This window comes from Alexandromys fortis, unplaced genomic scaffold, assembly GCF_014885135.2.
Source record: "Alexandromys fortis isolate MF-2015 unplaced genomic scaffold, M_Fortis_MF-2015_v1.1 scaffold_39, whole genome shotgun sequence".
In the NCBI taxonomy this organism is placed as follows: domain Eukaryota; kingdom Metazoa; phylum Chordata; class Mammalia; order Rodentia; family Cricetidae; genus Alexandromys; species Alexandromys fortis.
In genome coordinates this window covers 8722224-8749779 of record NW_026067918.1, presented here as the reverse complement: position 1 = coordinate 8749779, position 27556 = coordinate 8722224, and the positions used below count along the sequence as shown (strand labels likewise).

Below are 27556 nucleotides of genomic sequence, written 5' to 3'. Positions count from 1 at the left end.
CGTCTGGCTTGGGGTGATATATTTCTATCTATCTATCTATCTATCTATCTATCTATCTATCTATCTATCTATCTATCCATGGTTTTTCAATACAGGGTTTCTCTGTGTAGCCCTGGCTGTCCTGAACTCACTCTGTAGACCAGGCTAGCCTTGAACTTAGAGATCTGCCCGCCTCTGCCTCCAAAGTGCTGGGGTTAAAGCCATGTGCCACAACACCTGGCCTGTTTTGCTCTTTAGGGTCTCATGTAGCCCATGCTGGTTTTGAACTCAGAGGCAGCTAAGGGTGATTTTAGATTCCTGATGGTTCTGCCTCCACTTCCTCAATTCTGGGGTTGCAGATGTGTATCACCCTGCTGGGCTTATATAGAGTGGTTTGAAAACCCACGTTACAAGAGCAAGTATTTACGATACTACAACATGAAGAAAAAAGGCCAAGTTTCAGAATTATAGGTAAAACAATCCCACTGTATAATATGTTGGCGACAGGCTATAGGGGGTGGCTATTTGTTGGTGGTGGAATTACAGGCAAGTTTTGTTTTCTGATTTATCTGTCATATGAATGGGTTGTTTTCAAAATGAAAAAGAATGACCATTTTTTCTGCTAGCTCTGGGCCGGAGAGATGGCTCCTCAGGTGTTGGTGCCTTCTTCAAGCTCGATAACCTGAGTTCTGTCCCTCAGGCAGGGGAAGGTAGAGAACTGACTCCCCAAAGCTGTGCTCCGACCTCCACATGCACACCTCCACACTGTGGCGTGCATGCACAAAAGTAAATAGTTAATAGCCCGCACAGCTGGAGACTGGGCAGCATGTAGCTATGGGAGACGGGCTGGTAGTGTCAGGGCCCTGGATATCCCAGAGCTACCAGACCCATGACGGCCTCACTGACCAATACAAAAGCGAGTTGGGACTACACATATGGGTATGGAGCCTGAATCCCAGCATGTCAAAACTAGGATTAGAATTAGGGGCCTCTGGAATGTCTGGTGATCTAAAAGAATGGGGTCTAGGCCTCTGAGGACCCTCTTAGGGGTTTCCAAGTATAATGGTGGCGGAACAGGCCAGCAGCAGTTTATAACCTTCCCAGAAAGCTGCGACCCTGGCCTAAGCTGGCCGGGTCCCTCCAGACACTCACTGTGCACACAGCTGTCTGCAGGATGGCATCAAAGCCCCCTTCTGGAGCGTCCAGGTTGCCTGAGATCCGCTCTCCTTGCAGTTTGTCCAAAAATTCGTCCACACTCTCTGTCAAGCTGATGACATTCTTGAAGGAGAATGGAGGGTCGCTGTTGGGCCAGGGCTCCTTCAGCCTAGACAGAGGTGCAGACAGAGCCAGCGTCAGGGAAGGGTGAGGACCCTCATGCTCCAGTGCCCATGGCCGGGAACCCAGCCTACCCAGACCTGCCCACTCACTTCTCAGGCCGCATGTCTGTCTGAGGGACACTGACTTTGTCCACAAACTTTCCAAATCCAATAGTGTAGTCACTGGTGAGCTGACGCAAGATCTTGGCTGGGCATCAGGAAAAAAGGAAGACAGCTGAGTCCAGCAGCCCCACAGGGGACCCTGGGCCGGCTCAGGGGACAGGAAGTGAGCTTACAAAACCAGACCTCTTGTAAACACTGTGTGTTGAGCATCAGTTCACAGGCTCATAGCTTTTGTTCCATTTTTAAAAAAAATTACTTTATAGGCATGATGTTTTGCTTGCATATATGTCTGCGCACCATGAGGGTGCCTGGTACCCATGAGGGCCTGACAAGGGATCAGATCCCCTGGAGCTGGAGTTACAGACAGTTGTAAGCTGCCATGTGGGTGCTGGGAATTGAAGCCATGTCTTCTGGAAGAACAGCCAGCGCTCTTAACTGGAGAACCATCTCTACAGCCCCTTTTGTGTGGATTTACAGTTGGGGGAAATGAGACTGGAGGGGACCTAGAATTGTGCATTTAGAAATAGTGGGGCAGCCGGGTGGTGGTGGCACATGCCTTTAATCCCAGCACTCATGAGGCAGAGGCAGGAAGATCTCTGGGCTTGAGGTCAGCCTGGTCTATAGAGTGAGTTCCAGGACAGCCAGGGCTACACAGAGAGACACTGTCTCGAAAAACAAATAAACAAGCAAACAGTGGGGCAGCTGTGCACTGGGCTCCATTTATTCTGCAGAACTGACATACCCATGGCCTTGTGGCATGGGGCTCCCTCTTTGTCATGGCCAGATAGCTTGGCTCCTTGCCATTCTTGGGGCTCCTGTGAAACCTCAAATGGTGGGCAGAATCTGGCCAGAATGTCCCTCTGCGAATGGGGACTCTTTGGGGTGCGTGTGGTGAGTGGGTTGGTTGTCTTTCCCCAGGGGTATATGCAGCTGTCCTTGTCTGAGCCAGCTGGGCGAGCCCCATCCCCACCCCCTCCACTCCACACTATAGCCCTTACCCAGGTTTTGCCCCATCTGCTTGAGGTTGTCCAGATCATCAGACATGGAGTTGGAGAAGTCCATGAGGATATACAGATCCATGGGGCTCTCCAAGGGCTCAAACACCTTGAACACAAAGCTGCGCTCCTCGCCCGGACGCAGCCGGACCTGCAGGCCTTGGGGAGACACCTGGCTGCGGTGCAGGGTGGTGTCAATCTGGGTGTTCTGTGTCCAAGGGAGTGGGGCAGTTTATTAGAAGGTCCCTCTGGAGACCTGAGAGGGGCATCTCAGGCCTGCCACAGGGCACCATGGTCCTCAGAACCGGCCAGTCTTAGGCACGGAGAGCCCAGCCTGCCACCCCGCTCCAGGCACCTCGGTGATGTCAAGGCTGCTCTCCATGACCAATATGCTCTCTCCCCGGCAGCCTGCGGCCAGAAGCTCCGCCTGGGTGTTGCAGCGCCGCTCCTTGAACAGCTGGCCAGAAGCAGATGGACTCAGGGCAGGTGATGGCCAACCCCTGGCCAGCCCAATCCCGGGTGATTTCCTGCTGACACTTCTGACCCTGACCTCTTTCCCACACCCATCTGGTCTGGGGCTTGGCCGAGCGGGTGGAAAGAATGAAGCTGGTCAGAGCTGGTGCTGGGGTGTGGGGTAGCTCAGGCTGGCCCAGCAAGCCTAGCCGTGGTGGCTCACCTCGTCTGTGCAGTAGGCACAGCTCTTGTCCACACGGATGCACTCGGTGCAGCTCTTCACCTGCGCCTTCTTGCAGCGGTTGGCTGGGGAGCAGAGGGCACATGAAGGAGGGTCTCACTAGCGACCATCCTTCCCCAACTGCGCCTTCACCCGAGAGAAGTGTGGATTCTTTCTCCCAAACTTAGAGAGGACAAAATGGTCTATTCCACATAGCACAGTTAGGAATAACCAGAGCAGGGCCTGCAACCTGGAACTTTCTTCTCCAGTTGGGAGGATGGAGAGACAAATGGAAGTGCAGGCTTTGCTGGGTGGACCACCATGCCATTTAATCTTTCCTAGGTATGGCTAGCCTGCAGCCCTCAGGCTTGTACGGCTGGAGCTAACCATCAATGCAGATCAATACACAATAGTAGACTTACTTAAAACATCAAGAGATTTTTTTTTCTTTTTTGGTAACTTGATTGCATAGTTTTCAAGCACGAACTTTGTCGATGATATCATGTCTCAACGTCAAAAGGTTGGCTGTAATTGTTAGGCCCTACGAAAGCTCCCCATCTGCCCAGGCTCCTGTGACAAGCCACGTCCACCATTCCCTGCTGTTTGCCAGTCCCTCTTCATTATGGCTCTATTTCCTAGATTGTTGCCAGGGGACTGTTCTGTCCCCTGAACTTCCTCTAAGGAAGGGACTATCTGTCTTGGTCATCACAGGACCCTTGTGCTTAGCACAAGGCTGGGCACACAGCAGGTTCTCAGTAAGTGGATGAAAGCCCTCAGTCTACACAATTGTTATTAGGTTTCGCCTTGGTTCTTCTTAGTTAGAATCACAATAAGGTTCAACTAGCTGCACCAGGGCACACAGTAGGGGCTCCCTTGGGCTCTAGGCCACGGCACCCTGGTCAGTGTTTAGCAATGGTTCTGATGAGGGAAGGGAAGCCCCAACTCTCTGTGGTTGTCAACTTATATGGTGTAAATATTCCCACCATATAAACATGACCTCAATTGGCAGAAAAAAACTTGGTGGGAGTCATTTTTCAACTGGGGACACTCAAGAGTAGTTGGTATGTTAAGAGTCTCCTTCCAGGATCCCCTAAAACTCATAGCTCTGCTACTGAGGCCTCAGCTCCGACTCTCAGTGGGCAGCTTACCTCCCTTTCTAGCCCGGACACTATGCAGGGCCTACAGCTATCAGAGGGGAAAGGTGTGGACCCTCAGGTTCTCCAGCAGGAGTGAGGCACAGATGTCAGAGCTGAGTAGCTGACTTCTGCAGGGTTATGTCTCAAGAGTTGCCTAGAGGGGTGCCTGCGGGGATGTTTAGACTCACCCATGTTTCCAGGAAGACTGACACTCAACGCGGCTGCCAGCAGCAGCTTCACCCATGGGCTGGAACATGGCCCTGCCATCCTCCTCTTCCTGCAAAACCACAACAATGGACACACGATGCCTCTAGAGCCGTGGTCCACGGCATCGGCTCCCTGGATCCCCACCAGAGCTCTACAGGTCAATCTTGTTGTGTAAGTGTCGAAATGGAGGCTCAACCCCAGGCGTGGGGGATCATGTCTAGAATCTCAGCACATGGGAGATAAAAGAGATAGATAGATGGAGGCTGTCATGGGTTAATTGGCCACAGGGGGCGCTCTGCTTGTGAATGACAGAGACAAGTAATTTTTTTTATACCTGTCTTCTCCACTATCCCTTTTTTTTTTAAAAGATTTATTTATTTATTTTATGGATGAGTGCTCTATCTGCATATGCACCTTAATGACAGAAGAGGGCATCAAATCCCATATAGATGGTTGTGAGCCACCATGTGGTTGCTGGGAATTGAACTCAGGACCTCTGGAAGAGCAGCTGGTGCTCTTAACCACTGAGTCATCTCTCCAGCACCCACGACCCCTTTCTTGCCATCCCTGCAGTGACCACATGCCCTGATCCCGCTGCCCTGCCCGAAGAAGACCTCTCTGGCCTTTGTGGACTCTGTGGGCTCTGAGACCCAGCCAGTACCAGGTATCTTGGAGCTGGTCTCAGGATGGTAGTGTGGGCTTTTATTCTGTCCTTGCCTGTCACTTCCCAGTGGGCAAAGATACAGTCTTTCAGTAAGTAGGCTTCCTTCCCAGGGGCACTGGATGTACCAGCTGCCCGACTCTGCACCAGCTGTCTTGCTCTTTGTGAGGGTGGTAGGACCAAGAGGAGAGGTCCTGGCGTGGCAGTGGTGCCGCCTGGGTTCTACACTGCCTGCCGGTTCATCAGCGTGGCCTCTAAACGCCCTGCGTTTCCCCCAACTTCTGCCTATCTCAGAGTTGAGTTTTCAGGGCCCAGGGAAAGTTTAGAAGCCCCCTCTGCCCACTCTCTCATACACAGTAGCCTTTGGCTCACCATTAAACCACTGCGGTACATCAGCAGTGTTCACTGTCAGGCCTTTGGGCCGCCCAAAGAGTATAAGGAAAGAGGCCGGCCCCAGAGCCACCAGGGCCTGCAGAGAGGAGGGCAAAGGCCAGGGTCACACCTCTTTTTCTGGGGCCAAAACTCCTAGGGGCCCAGACAAGGCCGCATCCACTAACCCTCCTCCTTGGAACCTTTCTTAGCAACCCCAGTTTGTTAGAGCGGGGAGAGCCCCAGGGTCTGGGAGGCTGAGGCCTTCCATTTAGAAAAGAAAGCAGGATGCCCTGTCCCGTTGCACCCAGTGTGTGGTCTCCGGGGAGGCAGACAACAGCCCCAGCATATCCACAGGCAGAGCCGGCATAGAGAAGCCACCCTAACAGGGCAGTGGCTGGAAGGGAGCCCTGAATCAGCAGAGGGGCGGCTCCTGGGAAGAATGAGTTTCTTGCAGCCTTAGGCATAGGCACCACACCCACATGCTACACAATGCAAGCTGCAGATTTGGCCTCCCTGCGGGCACCATTACCTAGGCAGGTATGGGCATTGGAGGGACAATCCCAGCCCTTTTCACAGGCCCAGCACATAGAGCTGTCACCAGCAACCAAGACGGTAACACTTCAGCACAGATACCAAAGCATCTGCACAGGACCCCAGCGGGAGAGGCTTTAGGATAGGAGGCTGTGGGCCTTCTACATCCTTCAATCAGTATCGGGAGGGTCTGGTGGGGATTTGGGAACAGCACAGATTCCATACTAACCCCCCCCACACACTCACACACACTATAAAATGGCAATTAAGGGCCTAGGCAGACACTCTGCTTTCTTCGACTCAGCTTGTATTTAAGAAGTTCTAAAAGTAGTGACCTATTATAGAAACGACACCACTACACACAAAGGTTAGGATTGTGGATGCCATCAGAGTATGTGGCCTTAGCAGGCTGGGTGCGCAGACAGGACAACAGTTCTTGAAGCTGCCCTGTCACTCATTGGAAATCAGGGTTAAGGAGTCAAACTCTCTCTCTCTCTCTCTCTCTCTCTCTCTCTCTCTCTCTCTCTCTCTCTCTCTCTCTCTCCCCCCACACACACACACACACACACACACAGCCACTCTCTCTCTCTCTCTCTCTCTCTCTCTCTCTCTCTCTCTCTCTCTCTCTCTCTCTCTCCCCCCACACACACACACACACACACACACAGCCCCTAGAAGGACAGGAACAAATGGGATGGTCTACCTGGGTGCAAGCCTGTGCTCAGGATGTGGCCAGTCTGTTGGGGAGAAGGAAGAGGTCTGTCCTGGCCCTTGGGAACCACCCGGAATCCCAGGCCACAGTGACAGCCAGAAGGCTGCCACTAGAGACTGTCGGGAAGAGTGCAGCGCAGGGGCGGGAGAAGAGCTTGCACCGCTACTGGGCAAGATTCTGAAAGTTCCTTGAGAAGGGGCACCTGGAGTGGGCTTTGGGAAGGGATCAGGCTGGTGGCCTGCCAAGAGGAAAATCAGGGACTCCCCACGCTTCCCTGTATGCTCTGAGTCACCACACACCGAGGGGAGGCAGACACCCAGGGGGCCGGAGAACTCCCAGCCTCTACCCACTCCTGTTGCACCTCTAGCAGGAGCATCTAATGGCCACCATCCTACCCCAGATCCCAGCCACCCCGTTCCCAGTTGCCCCCTGCTCACACCGTGGCAAGCCTGGCACCTGTCCTGGCAGCATGGGCAGAGGCAGCCAGGGCCTGCCAATCTTCAGGGAAGGAAAGACGAAACAAAAGCCAACTAGTTTCTCTGCGCGGCCCCGGGCGGGAGTGGGTACTCCCTTTCCTCGCCAGCCCTGGCTTCCCCGGGGCACGGCGGCAGGCGGTGTGCTCCTTGGACGCCTGCTCCAGGCGCGAGCTGCACCTACCTTGGTCCGTGCCTGGGCTGCGCTGGGTCGAGCTGAGCGCGCGGGCGAGCCCGGAGGGGCAGCAGGACGGGCGGCGGCGGGCGGGAGCCAGCAGTGCTTTATGGACGGGCGGCGCAGGTAAGAAGGAGGCGCTGGTGAGTCAGGCGGGCTGCATTCCTGCGCTCTGCGCGCACCTGTCGGGGCAGGAGCTGGGGTGTCGCCGCAGCCGCCAGGCCCGCCCCCCGGAAAGGGCTGCGGCTCCCGCGGCGCCGGCCCCGAGCCCCGAGCTGCCGCGAGGGGGCTGGAGGAGGAGCCGCCCCTCTCTGCAGTTCGGACCCGGGCTCCCTTCTTCCCTACCCGTCCAGGCTCCCGGATCGGGTGCCCTGGCCGCTCCGGGTCGCTGGGCGGCTTCTTAATACCCAGCTTCTGGGCAGTGAGCCCAGCTGGGCCGATCCCGCTGCCTCGACGGCCATCGGGTCCTGCACCTCCCTCCCCGTGTCAGCCGAGGATGGGTCGAGCCCCAAACTGGTAGGGAGATTTAGCACCTGGACGGCTGGCCTGCGGGTCCTCTCAGCAGCTACAATGTGGGCAAGGGTGGGGTCCTCTGGGTTTCTTCAGATACTCAAATCTCCCTAAAATGTAATAGTATAACATTTCAATCTAAAGGCCACGTGACCTAGCATGCAGCAGCACTCACAAAGTTGGTGACAGCAGATTGACAAGTCTTACTCTAGTTGCAGACTCTCAACCGCCCGCGGGCCCGCTTCTGTTTAGTGAACCTGTTGAGGCGCTGCAGATCACAGCTCTGTTTTCCTCGCCTCAGTCTCACCTGCTAGCCACGCTCGGCAGGGCCTGGCACACCAATCAGTCCAGTCTCCAAACTGTGGTGGCTTCTCGCTTCCCAAGTGTCTGAACCGGGGCATGCCGTCTTTAAACTCAGCCTGATTTGGCCTTACTCTTGGAGACCCTGGGCTAATGTCACGAGATCTTAATATTTCCTTGACTCCCCCACACTCCCACACCTGGTTTATAGGTCCAAGAATATGGCGTTGTCTCACTCTGTAGTCCAGGTTAGTCTTGAACTTGTGGCAATTCACCTGCCTCTACCCCGCAAGTGCTGGGATTACAGGCATTCACCATACCTGCTAGTCTATTGTTTTCCTTTGTTATGGTGTTTGGGGTAGAACCTAGGTCTTCATAGGGGAGGACAAGGCCCAGGTCTGGCTATAGATAAGGGTGCTTTTCCCACAGCCTCAGCCCTGATGCCTGGCTCATACCAAGAGCGCAATAAACAGTGTAGGTGGTCAAGATGGCTTAATTGGCCAAGGGGCTTGCTGCCAACCCTAACGACCTGAGTTTAATCCCTGGTAGAGCTCACTCTCGCAAATCCTCTATGGTGTATAGTCCACGCCACCCTCCCAAATAAACGAATGTAAAATATAGTGGCACAGGCCTTTGATTCCAGCCCTCAGGAAGCTGAGGCAGGTGGATCTCTGTGAGTTCAAGGCCAACCTGGTCTACATAGAGTGTTTCAGACTAGCCAGAGCTACACAGACCCTGCCTCAAAAGTAATACTAATAAAAATAAACCTTAAGAAGACAGATAGCCTTCCTGAGTAATCCCCTTCTCCCACCACACACTGGAGATTAAATATTAGGCCTCATCTATAAATGGATCCATGTATTGCTAACCCTAAGCACTCACTGCAAATTCAGGAGCCACGGCCACCACTAGGCAGCCCTGCCCAGTCATCCGAGCTGTTCTGCACCTGGCCAGGGCCTCAGAGAGGCTAGACTGCAGGGACACTGGGGAAGGATCTTGGTGTGTTTTCAGCACTCAGGTGTATGTGCCAGACCAGGTCAGTGCCTTGTGGACATTGGCCACTCCAACAGGCCCCCCAGGCCACTCTGGAAAACAAGACCTCTGTGTGTTAATTAAAAAAAAAATTTAGCCGGGCGGTGGTGGCGCACACCTTTAATCCCAGTACTCAGGAGGCAGAGGCAGGTGGATCTTTGTGAGTTCGAGACCAGCCTGGTCTACAAGAGCTAGTTCCAGGACAGGCTCCAATGCTACGGAGAAACCCTGTCTTGAAAAACCAAAAAAAAAAAAAAGGAAGAAGGAAAAAAGTTTTTTTTTTTTTTCAAAATAAATAAATAATAAGCCAATGCTATTTTCTCCAGGGGCCACTGGCCACTGTTTATAGGCCTCTAGCATGATGATGGTAAGATCCAAGTTTTCATATATCTATATATATACACACATATATACACAATATATATGTGTGTGTGTATATATGTGTATGTGTAAATATGTGTGTATATATCCAAGTTATAAGTGTGAGTCCTGTACACAGGTGGAAGTCAGGGGACAGCCTTCAGGAGTTGGCTCTCACCTGCCACCCTATTGAAGCAGGATCTCTTCTTTCTGCTGCTGTGCTGGATACTCCAGACTGGCTGGCCCCCAAGTTATGGGACCATTCTGCTGCCTCTACCTCACCATAGGGGTACTAGGATTACAGATACAGGCCACTGTTTACGCCTTTATGTGAGCTCTGAGATCAAACTCAGAATCATCAAGATGGTGCATCTTTTTTGTTTGTTGTTTTTCAAGACAGGGTTTCTCAGTAGCTTTGGAGCCCATCCTAGAACTCCCTGTGTAGACCAGGCTGGCCTCGAGCTCACAGAGATCCGCCTGCCTCTTCCCCCTGAGTGCTGGGATTAAAGGTGTGCGCCACCGCCTGGTGATGGATGATGCAGCTTTTATTTTACCCAATGAACCATCTCTCATCTCCTACATGCTAATTAAAAAAACTCTTATTAGTGTGTGTGTGCACACGTGATGCATGTGAGGCCACGACGAACATGTGGAGGTCAGAGGACAACTTTGTGGAGTCAGTTCTCTCCTCTGTCTTTCTGTGGGTTCCTGGGATCAAACTCAGGTCACTGGGCTTGACTGGCAAGTACCTTTACGTGGCTCAGAAGGTTCTACATGTTAATTTTATAAAAATAAAATAACTGCCAGGCGGTGGTGGCACACACCTTTAATCCCAGCACTTGGGAGGCAGAGGCAGGCGGATCTCTGTGAGTTCGAGGCCAGCCTGGTCTACAAGAGCTAGTTCCAGGACCGGCTCCAAAGCTACAGAGAAACCCTGTCTTGAAAAAAAAAAAAAAGGCAAAGCAAATCAAAACAAAACAAAAAATAAAATAAAATAAAATAACTGTTGGGTTTGGTGGCCGGCAACCAGTAACTTGGGAGGGGAACATAAGAGCATTACAGCTGTCGGCAGCAGAGACTACACGGCAAGTTCGAGGCTACTCTGGGTCACTCTGCAGAGCCTGGCTCACATAAACAAATAAATGAATGACTGAGGGTGTTGCACTTACCCAGACCGCATAAAGTCCTAGACTCAGTCCCTAGCAATCGCCCCCACCCTGTGAAGTAAAACTTCAGTCACTAGTTCACTCGCTTGTTTAATTTACACGTGTTTAACGGGCTCCAGCCTGAGTGAGCACCACGGGCTGTGCTGACAATTCTCCAGGGTATGCTGGACTGTATTATGACACCGATCCCCAGACTCCATGAAATGCAGGGTGAGGGTGGCCCTCCTCTAATTCAGGCCTCTGAAGGTGGAGGGGGATAGATCCCCAGAACCAGCTGTCTAGCATTTTAGCTACCAAGGAGCCCTGGGTTTGACTGAGACCCTGCCTCGATGAGTAAGGTGGACGAGCAGTGGAGGATGATTCCTAACATCAGCTTCTACGCGCCTGTGCACCCACATGCATGTAAACCCATGCGCATGTGTGGATACACACACACACATACACAGAAGTGTAACAACATGCTGAAGGAGGGGCTGGAGAGATGCCTCAGCGGTTAAGAGCATTGGCTGCTCTTCCAGAGGTCCTGAGTTCAATTCCCAGCACCCACATTTGGTACCTTCTTCTGGTCTGCGGGCATACCTGCAGTGGAGAACACTGTAATTACATAATAAGTAAAATATCTTTTGCCAGGAGGTGGTGGTGCACGCCTTCAATCCCAGCACTCGAGAGGCAGAGGCAGGTGGATCTCTGTGAGTTCGAGGCTCTGTTTTACAAGAGCTAGTTCCAGCACAGCTAGGACTGTTACACAGGAAAACCCTGTCTCGAAAAACAAAAAACAAAAAAAAAAAGTTGAAGGATGAAAAATATTTTATTTTTACCATTTGTCTTCAAAAGTATGGTTTTGCTACATTGCTATATGTTCATGTGTTTTTTTTTATTCTCTATGTTTATGTGTGTTTTAAAATCTCTTTGTATGTGTGCCCTCATATGTGGAGGTCAGAGGTCAGCCTCAGCTCTTGGCTTTGCCTTCTGCCTTGGGACAGTTTCTTCTTGTTTGCCACTGTGTACGCCAGGCTAGCTGGCCTGGGAGTCTCTGCCTTCTATCTCAATCTGGGAGTGCTGGGATTACAGGGACCAATAAGTTTGTCATGCAGGGGATTTGAACTCAGGTCTTCAGTGGCAGGCACCTTACCCGCATAGGGAGCTTCCCCCTCCCCCACCCGGCTCTGTATTTGTTTTTCATTTGTATTTACAATTGTACCTATCTGAATATTTTATTCCTCTAGACTCCAGCGTGATCTGAGAACACCCCAGTACCACGTCTCAAAGACTCTATTAAGTAAACCGTGACTCAGTCCATGTTTACATTTCTTAACTGCCCAGACATGTCTATCACCATGGGCTTCCTTTCGAATCCAAGTCCGATTCCAGTCACCCGCACCATCCAACTAGGTCTCCTCCCTAATCTAGCAGCTTTTCATTCTCCACAGCGATTTTTCTTCAGGATGAGTCTTCTTTGCCCAGTGGGTAACACGCTTGCTGTTCAAGCATGGGAAACGTCACTCATATAAAAGCTGGGGGTGGTGGCAGAGTCCCGTAACCTGGGGGGAGGGGGCAGGCAGGTGACTAGCCAGTGTTGGCCAGTGTCGCTGGGACGGAGAGCTCTAGGCTCAGAAAGATAAATACAAAGTGGAGAGCCGCTAGACGGTTCTGTGGACAAAGGTGATCACTGACCTGAGTTCAATCCCGGAACTCACATAAAGGTGGGTGGGAAGGAGACCCACTCCGTAAGTCACCGTGTGCCATGGTATGTGTGTGTACGCACACAGATAATAAATAGTAAGGTGGGCTATAGTGGTGGCACACACCTTTGATCCCAGCCCTTAGGAGGCAGAGGCATGTAGACCTCTGTGAGGTCAAGGCCCCCTTGTCTACATAGTGAGTTCCAGGCCAGCCTTGTCTCAAAACAAAATAAAACAACAAACAAAACAAAAAAAGAAAAGTGGTGATCAGTAGTTAAGAGCACGTGTTGCTCTTGCAGAGGACCTTGGTTTGGTTCTCAGCGCTTACACGGTGGCTCCCATCATCCCTAACTCCAGTTCCAGGGGACCAGATGCCCTCTTCTGGCCTCAGCTACCAGGCATGCATGCGGCACACACACATGCAGGTAAAACACTCACACACAGAAAATAAAAGTTTACAAAAAGGCATCTGATGATCTGATGCCAAGCTTTGGTCTTCACACAGTACAAGTATGTGCCAACCCTGCAAACGTGCGTGCACACACACAGGGTAAGAGGAAAACACGCATTTACTTAAGTACATGTCAACGTGGTCAGATCACTGCAGAGGGAATTCCCAGCATGACTGCACTTGTGTGTGAGCACCCAGGCAATCCCTGCTCAGACAGACGCCTTTCTCCTCCTCTCCCTGGTCATTTCCTGCTATGAATGAACACATCTAGTGTCCGACTCCTGGAGCAGAGAGCCCCTTCCTCGCCCACCACAAAGATGACTGACTGATTCTTTGGGTTTCCTGGCAGCCCCCTCCATCAATGAATCTGGAATCGGGTGAGCTATTTACCTCTTCTTTTCGTCTCTTGGAAAAACGTATGTCAAATTTCAAAAAGCAAAACCACAAACTCTGATCTTCCCCAGAGGAAATGTTATTAAAGATAATCCCCATGGGGACCAACTCCAACCCTTGTCTGAGACGCACCCCAGCTTCCCCTCTGGTTCTCTACTTCAAAATGACGAAGCAGCCAGGCCTGCTTCCTCCACACTGACCTTTAAGGAGGCGTCTGTTGTCTAGGGAAGCCCAGCTTTCTGGATTGATCTGATTGTTTTTTCTTCATGTGTAGGGATTAGTGCCTTAGGATTTGAGGGAGGTGGCTCTCTCTGTCCACCACACGGGTCCTGGAAATTGAACTTCGGTCACCAAGCTTTCTGGCAAGTACCCTTACCAGCTGAACTATAACCTTTATTTATATTTATTTATTTATTTGGTCTTTTGAGACAGGGTTTCTCTACGTAGACTAGGCTGGCCTTGAACTTAGATTCTCCTGCCACTGCCTCCCAGTGCTCAGATTAAAGGCATGTGCCAACACTGCCTGGCTACGCTTTATTTATTTATTTATTTGTTTTTCAAGACAGGGTTTCTCTGTGGCTTTGGAGCCTGTCTGTCCTGGAACTCGCTCTGTAGACCAGGCTGGCCTCAAACTCAGATATCCGCCTGCCTCTGCTTCCCAAGTTCCTAAGTGCTGGATTAAAGGCATGTGCCATCACCACCCGGCTCATACTTTTTTTTTTTTTTTTTAAATATCATTATAGGGGCCAGGAGAGATGACTCATTAGTTAAGAGCACTCTGGTTGCTCTTGCAGAGGACTGGGGTTCACTTCTCAGCATCTACATGGCCACTCACAATCATCTTTAAGTCCCGCTCCACAGGACCCAATGCCTCTTCTGGCCTTCACGGGGACCAGGGACCCTTGTGGAGCAGACATACATATAGGCAAAATATCCTTACATATAATAAAACAAACGACTACACACAGACTTCTACAATCCACTGCGGCAGTACTTCCTTCCAAAGGGGCTTGTGGAGTCTGAGCTGGTGGAGCATGCGCTTTGCAAAATGCCTTAACCGAGAGGCAAAGAAGCAAACTTGCAATGGTGTCAGCTAGGCTGGGGAGTTGGCCACATCCCCATCAAGGGCTACTTTTAGACAGGGTCTCATGTAGCCGAGGCTAGCCTTCCACTCCCGCCTCTGCTTCCCAGTGCTGGGATTATAGGCACGTGCCACCACCCTAGCTTATATATGTGACAGAGGGGATTGGACCCAGGCTTCCCCCAAATACCACTTGAAAGGGTTTACTGCATCTCTCTGAGCTGCCCACCTCAGACCTGGATGTCCTGTGCCAATGAGGGCACCATATGCCAGAGGCTGCAGGGCAGGCCTTTCCAGGTGCTCTTGGGAGGGCCGTCAGCAGGCACCTCCCCGCCCCCAATGTTGCAGAGTGCCTTCAAGAAGAGAAAGGGACGAGTGTGACTCCGTTTTTATTTTAGGGATCGCACAGGCAGTTTGTCAGTCCTTGGATCACAAAACAAACACCAGCCATATACTCAGCAGCACCTTCCTCGGTCTGTTGGTCCCTTCACAGCCTGGTTTCCTCCCCCGACACTCAGCCTTTCCGCTGTGTGGAAAGGAGAGCTGCCAGGGGGCAAGAGAGGCAAGCATTCCCCTCTGGCATCTTGGGCTGATGAACCTGTTTGGGTCCTAAGAGTGGCGACTGGTGCTACCCAGGGGCTGCTGCTGGGCAGAGATAACGACAGAGGAAGGGTGGGGTGGCAGAAACCTTCCCCAGAGCAGGCTTTCACATAAACAATGAGCTGCCGCCCGGGCCAGAGCAGGAGGTGATTCATCACCACCACTGCGTGGATCCTGCTGGCCACACTCACTGGGCACTGAGGGACTGGAGTGGCCTTGGCCAGGTGCCCACACCTTGCTCCTGCCCTGGGCAGGTTGGGAGTCACATCCCAGCCCTCTGTTAACTGGCCTGATTTCAAAAGCCTGGGTGTGTATCAGAAGCAATGTGGGGAGCGCTTAACTGCACCCATGGGAGCAGAGGCCTCTGCTATTGCCTGAGAATTGTTGAGATCTGGTTTCCGGGTCAGGAAAGCAGAAATCAGGAAGGAGCCTGTGTCTGCCCCCTCCCGCTCACACCCCTGGGCACACGCTGGGAATGACCACAGTAACTCCCTGGGCCACCCCTCTGAGACTCTCAGTTTCTGTCATGCCATGGTTCACCCTGAGCAATAATCCTGACTGAGACGGAGGGGCACTCGTTTGCCTGAACACAGCATGGGAGAGGCCAGTGCACCTGGCGTGCAGGGACCCAAGAATGCAGTACTTTTAATCGGGTGAGACCCCGAGAGGTCTATGGACAGGCTGTCCGATGCACCCCACTGCCTCTGCTGCAATGTCCTTCCGGCTGGAATGTCACATAAAGGCTCCTTTTGGAAGGCACGTGGGGAACACATCTTAGTCCTGAAACAAGAGTGGCACCTCCCAGTGGGCAGCAGTCACTGGGCAGCAGAGTCCTGCCAAATCCTGGGGGTGCCCTCTGGTCACTGCTTGGCCTTCTTCACAATGGTGCCCACAGCAGAAATGACGGTGGTCTTGGAGCCACTGGCACTGGTGGTAACAGTGACCACTGCTGGCAGCGTGGCTGTGGTCGTGAGGATGGTGGGCTGTGCTATGGCTGTCACTGGAATGGCAGAATCCCACTTGCTCTTTCTCTTCTGGGCATCTAGAGGCAACAAGAGAGAAATGGAGCTCAAAACCGATCAGAACAGGATCCCAAAGGCAGGACCCCTTTACTACCAGGTCAGAGGCTTAGGACAGAAACAGGAGTCCCTGGTGCAGAAACCCAGGGAGGAGCCAGGAATCTGGAACCTATCCCAGGTTCCAGGACTTGCTGTGCTCTCATCCAGGAGAACCTAGCAAGGCCGAGCCTGGGCACAGACCTTTTCAGGCAAACCCAGGAAGCCCCCTGCTCTATCTGGTGTCCCTGAGGCAGTGCTGGGACCGGATGAGCGGCCTCTACCTGCAACAGCTGTGCTGGCCGTGGTGGTGGTGGTGGCCGTGGCATTGGTTGTGGTGCCTTTCTTGGTGCCCGTGACAAACTCAATCTGGAGAGAGAGAGGACAGTGAGACCAGCGCAGAGCGGTGTGTCCATTCCCTGTGCCGTCCGCCTGCTCCCAGCGGACAGGAGTTTGGCACTTACACAAAAGAGGCCCTGAAAAACACCTTGGCTGGGAGCACCTGGAGGAGGGAAAGGTGCCTGAGAGCCTGAAGGGGCTTTCATCACTCTTCCAAGACCTTCCCTGACAGATCTGGGTCCCACCAGCATCACAGGTCATTCCACATGCCTGCACCCCCATCCACTACTCCCCCCAGGCCCCTCCTCCTCACACCACCGCGGAAGTGGTGCCTTCCGCACAGGGGAAGGACAGCTGTGGTCCCCAGGCGTTGCAGACATGTCCCTGCAGTACGCCTGGGGTTTGGAGGGGAGAGGGAAAGAGAAAGAAGGGAGATTCCCTCAGGGTTAAGAATGAGAACGTAGTTTATCCCCTCACATCAGCGCCCACATTCTTGGTCTGCCAACAACGACCTCAGAGGCGGGCAGCAGTGCACAAGGCCTTGCAGTCCCTCAGTCTGGAGGGAAAGAGCATCCTGTGGCCATGGTTGCATGGTTGTGACACGGCAGCAGGAGCTGGTGTTCTGACGAACAGTTATCCGCCGTGGACCCTGTCATACGGTACAGCATAGAGGACTCTATTTTGATCTTGGAGTTAATATGATACTTCTGAAGAACCCAGATCACACTGCCACAGAAGTGGTGCCTGGTGTCCAAAATGATGGCTATGTGGCTATCAGACATGAGACCGACCCATAGGGAGGCAACAAGCTGGCTGCTGAGATCAGCTCTGCAGGCCAAGAAACGCAACAGCTGGAGCAAGTCTTGGCCCCGCTCTCTGAGAAGGAGTACCAACTTCTAACCAGGTCAGGGGGTATCAATGACCCAGAAGAGACAAAGCCACCAGGGCTCTGCAATAGGGACAAAAAGGAGCAGGATGTGGGGAACAAAGCAGTGGAGGCTTATGTAAGCCAAGTCAGGTGACAGGGGACCCCAGTCTGCTGGCGGAAAGGGCAGGGCCGATGCCGCTCAAAGCCTCACAGGGAATGAAGAGGACGGTGGAAGGGAGCCTAGGGCTCCTGACCCAGACTCAGCCAGCAGGACCTGCACGCTCCGCACACCCGCCTCCACCCCAGCAGGTCAGAACTTACTTTGGTTCGCTCCTTCTTGGCCTTTTCCAATTTGTCCATTTCAATCTTCTGGGCCTTGGCTGTGGAGAGAAGACACAGGCTGTTATGAGCAGCGTGTGGTCGTGGGAGGTCTCTGGCCTAGAGGGCTGCATGGATTCAGCATCCTGCACTTGGCAGGATGAAGTGCTAGGCTTGGTCAGCACAGAATGTGGGCCTTGACCAAGGGTCTGGGGGCTGCACATCTGGCTGGGAAGGGTCAGCTGATCCTGAGGGAGTATCTTCCAACTCATTAAGAAACATTAGATACAGAATTTTATTGCAATAAAAACATTGTTAACTTGGGGGACTGGAGAGATGGTTCAGCAGTTAAGAGCACTGACTGTTCTTCCAGGGAAACCAAGTTCAATTCCCAGCACCCACATGGCAGCTCACAACTGTCTGTAACTCCAGGACCCAACACCCTCACTCACACATACATACATACATACATACATACATACATACATACATACATACAGGCAAAACACCAATAAAATTAAAAAAAAAAAAAGCCTCTGACTTGTGAATGGTGATTTACAGACTCAGTTCTGTGTTGTGCTCATTGGCCTTAGAACATATACCTCCTCTGTCTAGGGCATTCTGGCTCCCATGTATCCACCAAACCTTAGCTCTAACAGTGTCCTCAACAGGGCCTCCCCTGTCCTTTGGCCAGGTCAAGCAACTTTGCCTGCCAAAGGCTCCCAGCTGTACAACTCTGCTCACATTGATTCAGTGGCAGCAGCGTGGGGACAACTGATCCAACCAGCTGTCATGGCTATGTTCAAGTATGGTCAGCAAGGGCAGAGTCAGTCTGGCCAAGGCTAAGTTGGGAGTTGTCCTGTGGACATGGCCTGGCATAGAGACCCTGAAATCTGGGTCACTAGATCACGGACTGGATGGGCAGGTGGAAGGGTATGTGGATGAGCAGATAAACAGGGTTAATCGAGGTTACCTAAGGCCTCATAGTAGGAGTCTTCAGACCAGCCATGGGGGTCAAACATATCCTGAAAAGAGAAGGCCAAGCTGTGGTCACAAAGGCCAGAGAGCACAGGGCCCAGAAATGGATCTTCCTAGGCTTGGCCCAGCCCTCATGAAAGCACAGGGCTTCAGCTGTCACCCTGACCACCAGACAGATAACCAGCAAACTCTTAAGAAGTCAGGGAATGAGCACCTGCTCAGATGGCGGCAGTCCTAGCCCTGGCTTCTAACTGGTTGGCACCCAGAGACCAAGCCTGACCCTGGCATCTGCAGACCACCAGTACTGCCCTCCAGGGAGTCACACCCAGCGCAGCAAGCCCTACCACTCTGCAGCCCGTGTGTGTAGGACATACCTTTGGGTAGTTGGTGCCCAGCTCATCAATGGCACAGAACTGGATCAGTTTCTCATAGATGCTGGAAAGGGAACAGAACAATCAGTGAGCCGTGTCTGTACTGGCCCCACGGCCCTGGGTGGAACCAGAACCATCAGCTCCTGGAACTACGACAAACCTGAAACCCACCCCACATCTTCTAGTGCAGCCTCCTGATGGGAGGCCTGCCTTCTTGTCACTTCAGGCCCTGCACCCTCCTCAAATGCACCGTGGCTGAGGGCCTGGATTAGGGGTCAAGACAACAATGGCATGCTATGTCTGACGTAGATGCTTCTGGCCTTCAGTTAGCACGGCTGGGTTGGGGCCTCCAAACTCAGACCTACACAATGCCTAGCGTAGGTCTCCATTATTACACACTATGTTCTTTCTTGGGTGTTTTACTCGCTTGAACATTTGAAAGATTAAGACCCAGATGTAGCCAGGCACAGCGGGGCAACTTTTACGGATGGCACTCTAATCCCAGCACTTGGGAGGCAGAGGCAGGCAGATTCTGGGAGTTTGAGGCCAGCTAGGGCTACACTGTGAGACCCTATCTCAGAGACCCCCAAACAACAGACTCAGACATAGCTTTGCTCCTAAGACGTTTTACCAAGAAGCAAAACCAAGTTTTTTGAGTTGGAAGAACCTCTAGTGAATGTCTTCTTTGAGGACCAGGTTGGTGACCAGAACCCAGGAGGCCTCTGCAGAGTGGCTCACACCCTGGGTTCTACTTATAAACTTCTGATGCGTCTAGCGGGCATCTAGTGTAAATGAAGTCTGAGGGAAGCCACTTTGGGCTCAGATGGGAACAAAGTTGGACCCCTCCTCGACAGCTTCTTAAGATGCTCCTGGTCCCCACCTTGCACCATCACCTACAGGCTTGCAGGTGCTCACCTGGGGTTCCGGAACTCCTTCTTCCTTTGAATGATGTAGTTCATATCCATTCCCTCCTTTATCTTCCTCTCGTAAAGCTTCTGGATCTTGTCCTGGGAAGGTGACAGAAGGCAAACATGACAGGAGCCTGCCCCCCACAATCCAGTCTGTCGCACAGGCAAGCCCAAGCCCAGATCCACTGCTGATTTCTCCTGACCCATTCTCGATGGTCAGGAGAGAGTAGAAAAGAAAGGTCAAGTCCAAAGCCACGACCCAAGCCCATGAGTGAATTTCAGCTCCCCAATTCCCCGAGGAGTGGAAAGTCTTAAGAGCTGAGGAGCAAGGGTGAATGCTGGGTCCAAGCATCGACATGTGAAGTCGCTGGGAGACCTGGGAAAGCACCGCCACCTCAGAGGGAGGCAGGAGGACTATTCTGGAGTTGGTTTCAAACTGTTTAGATGCCTTTTTTGCTTGTTTTGGTTTTTTGAGACCGGGTTTCTCTCTGTAGTCCTGGCTGTCCTGGAACTCACTCTGTAGACCAGGCTGGCCTAGAACTCAGAGATCCGCCTGCCTCTACCTCTCGAGTGCTGGGATTAAAGGCATGCGCCACCACCGCCCGGCTGGAAGAGGGAATCTTATGAGAAAAAGCTCCTATAAGACTGGCATGTAGGCAAATCTGCTTTGTTTTTGCTTTTTTATTTTTTATTTTTTGAGATAGGGTTTCTTTGTACTACCGTGGCTGTCCTGGAACTTACTCTGTAGCCCAGGCTGGCTTTGAACTCGAGAGGTTCACCTGCCTCTGCCTACTACATGCTGGACTAAAGGCGTGCACCACCACCGCCTGGCTTAGGTATAGTTTTTAAATCACAGCAATAGAAATCCTTAAAGCGAGGGCATCAGTGTTGAAGCCGCGGGCCCTCAGGGCAGAGCCTCCTCTGAGAGAGTGGTGGGCCAGAGCACGGGTCCACCTCGTGGCAGTGACACACACAGATTCTCCAGAAACAGAAGCTTTGGGGAGCACTTTGCTGGGCAGAGGTGGGAGGGGTTAGAGGTCCTAGACAGTTGCCCTGGGCATTTTTTTAGAAGAGGAGCCCACCCCCCTTGGTCAGAGGATCAAAGTTGTACTTCTTTTTGCCAAAAGACACAAGGAAGCCTGCGGTCTGTAAAGCATGCCATTACCAGGGAGCGGGAAGCCGGTTTCCTAGGTGTTCTATCAGGGCACTGCAGGGAGGCCTGACACAGGAGGCTCAGCAGCCCCAGGTGAGCCCTGCCGCACAGCTGCTTTGTTGGGGGCTCCAAGACCACCAGAAGTTCTGCTGTCTGCTTAAATGCCACAGTCCCTACCCCCAGGAGGATCAAAAAAGAAGAAATATTCGGAACTTAGGAGCTCTGAGTGGCTGGTTGTTTCTGCTTGGCAGGCCTGTGGAATTGTCCTTACAGGCTTGAACTTGTTTGGCATGGAGGGTGACGGCATCCTGCGGGTGATGGGGAGGGAGGCAGACAACTCAGCCGAGGGAGGAGACTGCTGGGAAAGGAAGAAGTCTGTGCTATGCCTGAGTCCTGACTTTGGCCCTCTCCCGGCCTCCTGCATTCCTCAGCTCTAGGACCCATTAGTCATCCATCCGTTTGGGTGGTGCCATGGGCTTGTGGGATAGCCGGGGGCACCCCGAAGTAGGATCAAAGGCAGGGCAGGTGGAAAAGGTCCACAGTTATATAGCTCCCGGCACTTACCCTATTGTTAACTGAAAGGTCCCATCACAGGGGAACTTACAGAGGGACAAGGAGGAAAACCATGTGGGTGAAGTCTCAGCTGCGCTGAGCTCCTGTTTCCCATGGTCAATTGTAAAGATAAATGGCTCTGTTCCTTAGGTATTTAAAGCCTTGGTCTGTGGGCAACAGGAACGCGAAGACAGAAACCATGCATTAAACTACGCATTAAACGCTGCATCTTATACTTCTGGAATTTATTTTACATTCTTATGGGTCCTCAGTTTCTTGGCATATTTCCCTCTGAGAAGTCCCCTGGCTCAGTGAGGCTGTAGAGAAGACTCACCCTATCTCGCTGAGGTAGACTTAGTACCTCAGTGAGGGCAGACTAGGGGACCCAAGAGGTAGCACATGGCAGGTGTGGCACTGGGCGCTAATTCCTGAGATCCAAGACTGCCGGCTCCTGCCCACCTGGCAGTTTGACTTGGTCCCTTTTTCCTGTCATGGCCCCCACCAGACAATGTAACCCAGGCATTCTCACCCACACGGCAGTCAGACCCTCGCTTACTTGTAAGTGATTTGAGCACCTGCCAGGCGGCTCTGGAGGGATCTTGATTTCATCAGGTGACATGTTTCGGACCCTTTCGGAGAAGGAGGCTGTTGAGAGAACAGAGCGGGGAACTCTGGGGCTACAGAGCACAAGCACGAGCCAACTCCAGAGGGGAGCAGGCCGTGAGAACGGGGAGCAGGCTGCTCAGGGCATCTTGGAGAGTGTTACCTGAGCTGAGATCAAATGGTCAGAAGCCTGTCATGTGTCAACCTGGGAGAAGGGGGTTGAGGTAGAGAGACAGATATAAACAACACACGCTACAAAGCTCCAGGAAAGAGCAAGTCAGGGAAGTGCTGGGGGAGGGAGAGGGAGGAGCCACAATCCGAAGCACAGGCTAGTGCTTCTACACTGTAAATTTTGCCTGGCTAGGCTTAATCTCAAATTGCCAATGTGGAAGACACTGAACCCAGGGCTGGAGGAGGCGCAAGTCAGCTTCAAGTATAAGCCAGGCCTAACCTCCCACAGGTTTCTGGGAGTCACAGCTGCTTGGCTCTATCCTTCTGGTCTGGGGCTGTCCTGCTATGAGAAACTGTGTTCAGGGTTCTCAAGGTTTGGGGTCCCAAACAGCTTGTGCATAAAAGGGCCTGAACAAAAGGCCTGATTCTGACATTAAGAACCCCAACTCTCAAGGGCAATTTGCTCAGGGAGTGGCCATGGTCCACCCAAGCCTTGGCCCTTCTCCTTGTTGCCTTCCCCGTAGCCTCTGGCCACCCCAGGCCCCCAGAGTCCCGCTCTGGAGCACACAGACAAAGGACTATTTGTGAAAGGGTCTGTTGTGCTCTTCTGACGTTCACTCATGAAAAGGACCATACAACGAAGGAACAAACAGCCTAGGGTGGGGCAGGAGGAAGGGAGAGACCAAGACCCACCACCAACAGCAGGCAGCAGAGTATTTGCTGGAGACCTACTGTGTGCCAGGCCTTTACCTAAGCTCTTTCTCGGAGCAGCTCTCTAGGGCTGACGCATGCCTGGGTGGAGGGGCTAGAGCAGCACTGCTTTCCTGGTCCCTTCGTCCCAGGCTAGATTTATTTAAAATTTTTAATTTTAAAAATTATATGTATGTCTATGTGTGGGTTCTTTGCATGTGTGAGTGCAGTAAGTGCCCTCAGAGTCTAGAGAGGGTATCAGGTCCCCTGGAGGTGGAGTATGGGGGTTGTGAGCCCCTGGATATGGGTGCTGGAACCCAAACTCAGGCCGTTTAAGCAGAGTGGGTCAGCTACTGAGCCTCCTCTCTAGCCATGATTTTAAAATAATACCAGACCTCAAGGGATAAAAAAGGTGTGTGTGTGTCTGTGTGTGTGTGTGGGAAGCACTCATCGGGGCCCAGGCTGGCCCCAGTCCAGGCTTCAGCGACTCTCCTGCTTCAGCCTGCTGATCCACGCAGCCAGGGTAGGTTAATGTTTTCTTCTGATAAGGTGCTGTGCGCTCTGCTCAGTTTGCCATCACTGTGACAAACGCAGTGCTGAGTAAGACAGGGCCTCAGAGGTCCCAAACACTAATGACTGCTACTTCAGCCACTGCGGCCGGGGCCTCTGCAGACTACAGAGACCAGGGGTCAGGCCCACGGCAGTCTTAGCATGCAAGCGCAGGCCTGAGTTTCAGCACCGCCAGTGGGGTTAACTAGACACACCCTTAGCACAGGCTGGTGGCAGAGACCAAAGGTCCTGCTGTGGGCTTAGGAGCAGTCTCCACAAGGGGACTACTCGCTTGTCATCCACAATCTCCTGACTGGCCCTCGGGTGGGGCACCACCCAGCTCTGGCAGGCTTTCAAGCCAAACCTTGATTTCTTCCTTCTTCCCTGCCCTGGGCTAAGCAAAAGTTCTAGGTCTGAGCTCAGACCACAGGGGCTAGCTGCGAGTGGCAGCAGCTGGAAAGAGCTGGCCGTGGCATTTGGTGAGCATTAGTAACAAAAGCAAGAAGGCCTTGGCAGGCGCCGGGGCTGGAAAGGGTATATGTGCACGTGACAGAGACAAAGAGTGCCCTTTGGCATTTGCCAGGAAAGCTTTTTAGAAAAACAGGGTGTGGCACTGTTACTGTAGCAACCCCCCACCCTCTGTGGCGTGTACGGTAGGTGGTAGAACAAGAGAAGAGCCCCTGAGGAGCAGGGGGAGAAACAAGGGAGTAAATGACAAGAAAGGGACAGGTTCTGGACACAGAATAAAAGTTTGCTGCACAGACTGAAGATGACTTCAGTGACTCTTTTCTAAGTTCTAGGACAATAGCTGCCCTGCGTGTCTCAGAGTAGCCAGAGCCCCAAACCACTTTCTCAGGAAATCTGTTAATAAATATGTCCACAGACACTTGAGGGCAGTGTCTCTGCCCTAGCTGCTGCTCGGCTATGCCAGGAAGGTTGGACTTAATATCTGAGAAGCTTGCTGTCAGCATGAGTCAGACTGTGAATGCCTTTGTCAGAAAACATCTGTAGTATCCATGGCCACCAGGTAGGTTCAGAGCAGCAGCTGTAAAACATCTGCAGTATCCATGGCCACCAGGAAGGTTCCAAGCAGCAGCTGGTCCCTGGGATTTAGGACATGGCAGGGAGCAAGCAGGGTCAGCAAGCCCCCCCCCTCCGTGGGGCTGAGGACACCTGCAGGGTACTCAATGGGCAGTACCTGAGTAACTAGGACCCCCGCACCCCACATCAGCACTGTTCCAGGTCAGGCCGGCAGCTGTCGGGAGCTGTGGTACTGGAGAGACCATGAGTTGGCTTCTTGGCTCTTTGCTTGTTCTTTCAGAGGTGGGAGCTACACACCCAACACCCAGGATTCGATTAAAAGAGCTGAGTTTAGACAGAGAGGGCAGCAAACATCGCATGACAATCAGAAGCCACTCTGCCACCTACCCCTCAAAGAGAAAATAGTACCACACCTATGCAGATGAAAGAGGGACGATGTCCCCCACAAGGGAGCAAATGAAGAAACCATGTCTGCTGCAGTGAGAGGTTCCTTCGCCAAAACAGACAAATGAACGGAACGGCTGTGCTCCTCGGTGTGGATGCAGTGTGTCCAGACAGGCAGGAGAATCCGCATCTGCACCACATGCTTAGCTTGGGGTGATTCTGCTCCCGAAGGACACTGGCCTCATTTCAGTGGGGCAGAGAGAAGGCCGTGCTGCCCAGTGGTGGAGAGCAATTCTGCTCAGCATCCTCTCACGTTAGGACAGCCCTCATAACAGACGGATCCAGCCCAAGTGCCAATGGGCCCTAATTTACATAAAACTGTCCAAACAGGGCTGACTGCCCATCAAGACCACTTCTTGAGATTTACTCCTCCTGCACAGGGGAGTCAACACTGAGGACCATTAAGAAGGGTGTAACTGATGGTTGGTCGGGCTAGCACAACTACACGCTTATCAAAATCCACCAATACACACTTGAACTCACAACTCTTACTCCATGAATTGCACCTCAATAAAGCTGTTTCAAACACGCACAGAGGCTGGCTGTGCCCGCACTTCCTGTAATACTAGACAGTTGAAGGCTAAGGCAGAGGACCAGTTAGTCCAAAGTCAGCATTGGCCATATAGTTGCTGAGGCCAGTCTGTACTACCTACATGAATCTAAAGTCAAAACAAAGCCAGAGAAAGAGCCACGCTGGCTGCGGAAGAGGCCCAGCTGGTGCCCACACATCCTACTCTCCGACGCTGCTCAGATGAGTGGTTCATGGCCAGGTTTTCCTCGGAGCCCAAGCCTTGAAGTTTCTCAGTAGTGAACAGCGGACTGAAGTGGGACCCAGAAGGAAGAGGCTACAGCTCCTACATCGCCTGGTCTTGTAGGCCACTGGCTCCCAATTAGATATGTACCCTGCCTCCTCTGCCCTTAAGTTGTCATATCTCAAGTATCATTCTCTCTCGCGCGCGCTCTCTTTCTCTTCCCTCCCTCCCTCATTCCTTCCCTCCCTCCTTTTTCGAGACAGGGTTTCTCTGTGAAAGCTGTGCTGGAATTCACTCTGTAGACCAGGCTGGCCTCGAACTCACAGAGATCCAGCTGTCCCTGCCTCCCAAGTGCCAGGATTAAAGGTGTGTGCCACCACCACTTGGTGCCAAGTGCCATTTTCTAAAGAACAAATTCTAAGGTTTAAGAAAAACATAGTTCGGGCTGGAGAGATGGCTCAGAGGTTAAGGGCACTGGTTGTTCTTCCAGAGGTCCTGAGTTCAATTCACAGCAACCACATGGAGGCTCATAACTGTCTACAATGAGATCTGGTGCCCTCTTCTGGCATTCAGGCATATGGACAAACAGAACACTGATTACATAATAATTAAATCTTAAAAAAAAAAAAGAAAACCCTAATTTCTAATTTACACAGATGTATGTGTCTGAGAATCACGTGTGCTCAAGCACCTGCTGAGGGCAGAACAGGACACTGGACTCCCTGAGCCTGCAGTTATAGGAACTTGTGACCCACCTGACATGAATGCTAGGAAAAGAGCCTGGGTCCTCTATCAAAACAGCAAGTGTTCTTAACCACTGAGCCATCTTTCCAGCCCCTAACTTTTTAAAATAGGACTTAAACCATCTATCGCAGAACCCAGGGATTAAGGCCGAGTAATTATGTTCTTGCCCAATGGGTCAGAAGAAAAACAGAATGAATAATTCCTAGCACTTAGTTATGGAAAACCAGTCACTCCTCAACAACCCACAACAAATGGTACTTCGTGGGAAAGGGCAGGTGGGCGGAACCCTGGAGGAACGCTTTCAAGCCAATTTTCTGCGCTTTGAACCTCAGGGCTGGAAAGCACAAGCCCTGAATGCCGGTGCAGAGATGCAGGGGTGGGCTCTGCAGGTGTCCCCTGGGAACAGAACCAGAGAGCAGAAGGGCAGCGGCCAGGGAGCAGTGATGCTGGTGCAGAGGATGGCTCTTTCCCCAAGTCCATGGCCAAAGGAGGAGCGGAATGGCTTTCTAAAAGGTTTAGGATGCGGGGGCTGGCAGAGGGAACGGAGGGACTGTGGTTTCCCACAAGTCATTCTACTCTCCAATGTTACCAAGGGCCGCCTATGCCAAGGCTGTGAGCCATGTTCCTGCCTGGGGACGAGGTGAAGGGCCTGCAGAGGCCCCACGCTGACTCCCTGAGCAACATGAATATGGCAGTGGGGACAAAGGGTACAAAGACAGAGAGGTCAGGTTCAGGACACAAGTGGAAGAAGCGAGGACCAAGATGAGCTCCCAGCTGTGCGCGACTCTGAACTCCCCTGGCAACCCACCAGAGCCCAGAAAAACATACCCAGAATGCCATTCCAAAGAATGTTGCCTGGAGGTCTCACCCAGGCACCCCAGGAAATGCCCAAGGCCTTGGGAACAAGGATGCAGGGAAACTGCTTACAGCAGGGCCAGGGCTCTGAAGTGTGCACGCCCCAGGGTACCCCTGCTTACAGCGGGACACACACGAATACACACACACACACACACACACACACACACACACACACACGGGCTCAGAAGCGTGCACGCCCCCAGGGTACCCCTGCTTACAGCAGGACACACACGA

General features: G+C 52.5%; 2 protein-coding genes across 7 annotated transcripts in view; both read right to left on the bottom strand.

The window, feature by feature from the left end:
• Itgb4 (integrin subunit beta 4) overlaps positions 1–7690 on the bottom strand; it is a 31719-nt gene extending 24029 nt beyond the window's left edge. For 2 of the 4 annotated variants that reach the window (XM_050140301.1, XM_050140302.1), the window contains exons 1-7: positions 7363–7690; positions 4411–4499; positions 3090–3172; positions 2769–2870; positions 2417–2621; positions 1407–1503; positions 1132–1303 (exon numbers count right to left, since the gene is read on the bottom strand). In XM_050140301.1, coding sequence (XP_049996258.1) covers positions 1132–1303; positions 1407–1503; positions 2417–2621; positions 2769–2870; positions 3090–3172; positions 4411–4489 — 738 coding nt within the window. In that variant the 5' untranslated portion in view covers positions 4490–4499; positions 7363–7690. The remainder of the gene's footprint in view (positions 1–1131; positions 1304–1406; positions 1504–2416; positions 2622–2768; positions 2871–3089; positions 3173–4410; positions 4500–7362) is intronic. The other 2 variants (XM_050140303.1, XM_050140304.1) reach the window with 1 other exon arrangement.
• Positions 7691–14701: 7011 nt separating this feature from the next.
• Positions 14702–27556, bottom strand: part of Sap30bp (SAP30 binding protein) — a 30726-nt gene continuing 17871 nt past the window's right edge. For 2 of the 3 annotated variants that reach the window (XM_050140322.1, XM_050140323.1), the window contains 7 exons: positions 22027–22115; positions 19773–19864; positions 18861–18921; positions 18482–18533; positions 17512–17570; positions 16268–16352; positions 14702–15970 (listed from right to left, as the gene is read on the bottom strand). In XM_050140322.1, coding sequence (XP_049996279.1) covers positions 15789–15970; positions 16268–16352; positions 17512–17570; positions 18482–18533; positions 18861–18921; positions 19773–19864; positions 22027–22115 — 620 coding nt within the window. In that variant the 3' untranslated portion in view covers positions 14702–15788. Of the gene's footprint in view, positions 15971–16267; positions 16353–16799; positions 16972–17511; positions 17571–18481; positions 18534–18860; positions 18922–19772; positions 19865–22026; positions 22116–27556 lie in introns of all 3 variants that reach the window. The other variant, XR_007591346.1, reaches the window with a different exon arrangement.